Genomic DNA, 6,121 nt, shown 5'->3' with positions numbered 1-6,121 from the left:
AAACACAACTCCAGATTATCACGCGTAGAATTACTATATATACACGACCAATCAAAAACGTGGAACTGCTTCGAGGGCCCTCCGCTAAGGTGGCGCGCCGAAACCAGAGAAAAATTGAGACCACCAAAAACAGGCTCATTGGCAATCTCCCTACTCATCTCTGCCTTTACTCTAGTCTCTATGATCCCAGCTTAAACTTTTTCAGAGACTGTACAATGTGTGATAGAGACAACCTGCTACACTGACCTGTGTCTGCTATCTGTCTCTACGTGGCCTTCACCAGTGCTGTACGTATTCCAGTATGGCTAGTGTTCAGTGATCGCGCGACACTACCTTAACTAATATGATGTAGCTTGCATTAATCTCTTCAATATTTGATTCAATAAATAAAAGAAAAGTGACTCCCGTATCTACCGTTATCAAAAGCGAAAAAAAGAATATGTGCTTTGTGTGCTCGTCAAAAAATGGTAAAGTTATTTACACTGTAAATGTTAGTAAGAATATTGATGTATACAATATTTCTAATAAGGTAATTGGACTGTTTTAGGCAATTTTTATGAAAGATGTGGAATTACCAAATATTATTCCTAAGTTGCTGCTGGAGAAGCATGTTAACTACCTAATTTCATATGGAATGAATAAGGACGATTATGTATGTTAATAGTGAGAAGGCACAACCCTTTTTCTATCTGACGATATGTTTTTGGATAATCCAAATGTGAAGTGATAGTTTTTATATTTAATTTTCTTCTTAAATATTTTTTAATTCTTTCAGACATACTGTATGACAGAACACATACGAATGTCAGGTATTTATTGGGGCCTTACTGCTCTTGATCTCATGGGTCAGCTGGAATGTACAAGTAAAACCGAAGTCCTTGAGTTTATTGAGAAGTGTCAAAATGATTGCGGAGGCATTAGTGGCAGTATAAATCATGATCCTCACTTACTCTATACCTTGAGTGCTGTCCAAATATTAAGCATGTACGATGCTTTGGATGTCATTGATGTGGAGAAGGTTGTCAAGTATGTGAAAGACAGACAGCAACCTAATGGCAGTTTTACTGGAGATATATGGGGTGAAGTGGATACCCGATTTTCATTCTGTGCAGTTGCCACTCTTTCACTCTTGGTATGGTATTTGCAATTGCAGCTTGTTATTTATATATTAATCAACCATCTATTTTTAGGGACGTTTGGATGCAATTGATGTTAACAAAGCTGTTAAATTTGTAATCAGTTGTATGAATTTTGATGGTGGTTTTGGTTCGAAACCGGGTTCAGAAAGTCATGCAGGTCTCATTTATTGCTGCCTTGGGTTTCTTTCAATAACAGGTAACAGTTCTCTCGACTTCGATATGGTGGCTTTTGTGCAATTTTCCACCTCAATTGAGAATATTATACTATTTTGCTGCTATTTTAAGGACATCTTCACGAAGTTGATGCCGATCGACTTAGTTGGTGGCTCTGCGAAAGACAATTACCTTCTGGCGGTCTAAACGGGCGTCCAGAGAAACTTCCGGATGTATGTTACTCCTGGTGGGTCCTTTCCTCACTCGCGATTCTAGGTCGGCTTCATTGGATCGACAAAAAACAACTAGTAAGATACGCATTGGTTAAAAATCATATTTAAAAAACTTTCTACATTTCATTGTGTACCTATTTTCAGGTGGATTTCGTCTTAGCTTGTCAGGATGTAGAGACTGGAGGTTTCAGTGATCGTCCTGGAGACATGGTAGATCCTTTTCATACACTTTTTGGACTTACTGCAATTTCACTCCTAAATGCTGATGTTACGCTTAAGCCTATCAATCCAACGTACTGTATGCCACAATATATTGTCGACCGTCTCGGTTTGAAACCGTGTCGTCTTAATAGATGATCTTTGTGCGTGCCTTATGAAATGAAACAATCTGGTTATACTGCGTGTACAAACGCGCCTCTACTATGAATATCCGTGTAAATTGCACTAAAGCACTTCCTTCTTACTGACTTAACAATACACTAAAAATTACAAACAGATATATGAATAAAATGAAATTTTCTTGTTTATATATGTCTATCCCCTTGGTTTCACTCGATTCTTCTGAGTGGTGCTGCTCGGTCTAACAGGCGGAAAATTAATACAAATTTAATAATTTTTCGATTTGAAAAGATTCAATGAATGTTGATTTAGAAAGGTAGTTAGGATGATTCGTTGATTAGATTTTCCGGTATTAATTCTTACGTCCACGCGTTACATCGGCCCCGTCTTTGACTGTATTTTTTGCTAGAGCTATTTACTGTAAATCTGATTTTGGTAAGTAAAAGACACTATATTTTTTTATTTCCTAAGGTCGGTACTGCGTCTACGCGATTTGGTAGTTGGTCCAGCAGGTAAATAATCAGAAGGAATAGAAATTAGGTGCCAGGCCACTTTCCAATTGATATTAGGTGTATTGTTGTGTGAGTCTAGTATGGCATACTGGTATATGTAAGAACGAATTTTAACTATATGATCTGATTGTTTCTTTGGTCGGGTATTCTTGACCCATTTTATGTAAGCTTAGTATTCTTGATATGAATAAACTGTCGTATCCATAGGCGATAGGTCGATTCATAGGCGTACCCCAATAATTTCCACTAAAATTTCAACTGCTCCTTGGTTTACGAATTCCGGGGAAGTAGCGCTGATTCAGTGATGTTGTTTGTATGGATCCTCAATCCAGATAAAGTTGTGACGGGGTTTAATAAATGATAGTAGTAATGATGTTTATAAAACTCTAAGAATAGAATCACCAGGAATGCTTCACTTACTTGCTTTCAATAATGATTAACAAGCAGAGAGAATTGTTGAACAAAAGATCTTTGTTCAAGAATAAAAATTAGAATAATTCATATTAGACAAAGAATACTGACTTTAATCAAGAACAATGACTGACTAGATGAAAAAGCTGCTCATTGAGTCTCTACAATTCTATTTAACGACTCTGTTTCTTAACCCTTCCATTATTTCGTCTGAATTTGATTGGTCTTTAATTCCCTTTCTTATTAATTAGTAGACAAATCAGAACACTAACTGTTCTAAAAATTATCTGTCTGTTACTGCATACCTGAGTCTTTCAATTCTGTACCTGAAACCTCGTGAGTACTGCTGGTCTCGGGGAGTTTCAGGTTTATCTTTTATTTGAAGACATAATAAGGATTAGTATGACAAATTCCTTTTAAACATGATGCATGATAAAATAAATAATGATTTGTGTAACAGTTTCGAATCGTAAAAAAGATAATATAATTCATAAATTGCGGATTTCAGGGTGATGTGAGCGGAATATAAAACAAAGCATGAATGCAAATTGATGAGTATAAACCATAAGGACTGCTTATACAGACGATTGATCGACTGATGTACTTGTGTGGTACTTTCGGTAAAGATAAATATGTATGAGCTGGGGTATAACAATCACAGTATTTGATATCCAAAGGATATCCTAATTTGGCTGTCGATATCCACAGAATATCCAGAAGATCTCCTCAATATCTAAATTGATATCCATAAGATATCTAAAGTTTCCACTTGTGGATATTCTGTGGATATTCTGCAATTTCTCTGTAAATTCAGACATTTTTTAAGTACGTATATCAGAAATGATAATGCATCTTAACACTAAACATACCGACAATTTCTTATAAACGTATTTTTGGCTTTAAAACGGTCAAATGACCAGTTGATGGTACGTTTAGTGTTAAATATAAAATTAGTAGATGGCAAGATCATTAAGTAGTTTATGCTGCATTAACATATTTTTCAGTTTTCATTCTCGTGTCAAAGCGCTCAAATTCGAATCAAATCAGATTCTTGGTGGGAAATGTACGTGCAATGCATCCTTAAATTCATGATAATTGTTGGGAAAACCATTTGTTATTAAGCCATATAAGAAGGTTATCGTTTAATTCATATTCTTCCCTAATAAGTTGGTGACGATAGAAAACGATTCGATTCCTATCACGCATTTTCATATTAATACATATAAAAATATGATTCATACAGAATCATATAGCATCATATACGTAATAGAACGTGAATTTTATATTACCATAGATAGACGTACTGCTTATATGAAAATACATATAGGTATAGATTAAATTTCTATCGTATTATTACGATAAAGCAACAACCTGATAGGTTCAGATTTCATTAGATAGAAACTCTATCATCATTTCAACTTGATGTAGATAGCACTGATAGAAAAAAATTGAAATTGGCAATTAGTTTTATCGTTTCTTATCGAATTCTATCGTATTTTTTAGCAGGGATCTGTAGGATGTTCATAACTGAATATAGATATCAAGTGGATATTCACTTTCGATATCGTTGACATCTTATGGATATAAAATGCTGTGTAGGTTGGGGCTATGCGTATAAGTGGCTGTGCACACGTATAAGTGGGCGAATGATGTGTAACAGGAGGACTGAGACGTAACAGTATATGTATAGCGAACGAAATTCAGTATCTACCTTCAATCAGCTATCCTTGGGCGATATAAACATCCTTGCTTACCTGAATAGAACATAATGGGTTGACTGCACAGAAATGATTTTTCCGACCTTTTAAACCGAGCAGGTTTAAAGGTCGTTTTAAATCGAGTGGGTTTAAACAAAATTTCCGTAAGCATACCACAAGGTTTTGGCCAAGTTCATATTACCTTACGGGGTTACGGACGGACGCTGATTGATCTACAGCTGACGTTATGCTTATTGAAATTTTGTGTGCAATAACCCTTTCTTTGTACTTCTTATGGAATGCCATTTTATAACAGTCGTTACGTCACACATAGCCTTTAGACTGGATACTCATAAAGGCGCCAGCATTCGAATGTCGTACGTTAATTGGTAAATGTCAGGTGGTGGGATAAAAATGGTCATTTTCCACCAGTCAAAGTCTCACGTTCGAGCGATGGAACTTATACGAGGATCCGGTCTTACAACGTACTGTAGTTTTGTCACTTTTAAGGGGTGACAAATTATTTATTTTAAAACCATTTATCGGGTCAAAAAATACAATTTCTTTTGCGTAAATCAATACTATAATATGTTAAGAATATGTTCCCAAAGTTACAAATTGAAATTCGAAATATAATGACCTGTATTGACTATTTTTAATGTACTTTTTTCTACGAGTTATTCATGTTGAAAACTTTAAACGCATTTTTCTCGAAATCATTTTTTTGACTACTGTGAAAAACGGCGTAGGCAATAACTTTAAAACTATTCAACTGACAATATTGTACTTTTGCACACTTATAGTTTATTAGTTCCTCTTCTATACGAACCTAAACAATTGTTAAAAAATTAATTATTAAAATTTTTTTAAACAACAAAACACAAAATTTAAAAAAAATGGATATTTTATGTTTCAATAACTATTGTATAACTTTTTTAATTTCGCTTTTTCTTTAATTTCAGAGCTCCATACAGAGCGCATGGGTCTATACTAAAAAAATATTCTTCATCGATTGGTTTCTGACAACTACTGCAAAGGTTAGAACTATGTCAATTGGGATTTTCGAGACCGCGGTGACCGAGAAATATTCCCATAACTTAGCGTATGGTGGTCATATTACAGTTAAACAACATTTGTTTGTAACTTAAAATATGCCTAAAAATACCCCAAAAATCTCAAAATGTTTTGTTATATTCTTAGATGAAAAAAAATTCCCCAAAAACCCTAATTTTTTGCCCGATAAACGGTTTGCTCCATCTTAAACCGTATACATGAGTTAATTGTGTCGGACGCGTTTTCAATGAGGGAAAGTGTTTAAAAGCGGCCGGCAAAACTCGTACTTTGTCGTAATTCTTCTAAACAAAGATTAGAATAAAAAATTTGGAAAATATTAGGTGGACCGTTTTTTTTACATTAAATTCAAAGCGCAGAAACGACAATACTTTCTGGTCTCCCTAATAGTTTGCTTACTATATATTACTATTGCATATACATATATGAAGTGAAATGTGTAAAATATACTGTAAATGGGAAAAATCATAACTTTTAAAGAAATCAATTAAGAAAAACCAAAATCCTGAAAATTGAAGTTAAAACTGAATATGACATATTAAATTATTGAAATTCAATTCTTAATT

At 34.4% G+C, this 6,121-nt stretch overlaps 1 protein-coding gene across 3 annotated transcripts; it reads left to right on the top strand.

Moving 5' to 3' along the window:
- The first annotated feature begins 238 nt into the window (after positions 1-238).
- On the top strand, positions 239-5,834 carry LOC107266059 (geranylgeranyl transferase type-2 subunit beta). Of its 3 annotated transcripts, XM_015736177.2 has the most exons (7): positions 239-467; positions 548-652; positions 776-1,132; positions 1,191-1,335; positions 1,425-1,600; positions 1,670-1,735; positions 5,447-5,834. In XM_015736177.2, exons 1-7 carry the CDS (start codon positions 465-467, stop codon positions 5,630-5,632), a joined length of 1,038 nt encoding a protein of 345 aa, XP_015591663.1. In that variant the 5' UTR covers positions 239-464; the 3' UTR covers positions 5,633-5,834. The 3 variants fall into 3 exon arrangements, with proteins under 3 accessions (XP_015591663.1, XP_024939116.1, XP_015591664.1); XM_025083348.1 differs by lacking the exon at positions 1,670-1,735; XM_015736178.2 differs by lacking the exon at positions 5,447-5,834 and having other exon boundaries at positions 244-467; positions 1,670-2,052.
- Positions 5,835-6,121: the final 287 nt, after the last annotated feature.

Source organism: Cephus cinctus, unplaced genomic scaffold (assembly GCF_000341935.2).
Source record: "Cephus cinctus unplaced genomic scaffold, Ccin1 Ccin1_scaffold0282, whole genome shotgun sequence".
Taxonomy (NCBI): Eukaryota; Metazoa; Arthropoda; class Insecta; order Hymenoptera; family Cephidae; genus Cephus; species Cephus cinctus.
The sequence above is the reverse complement of the archived record's forward strand: the minus strand, read 5'-3'. Positions and strand labels throughout refer to the sequence as shown.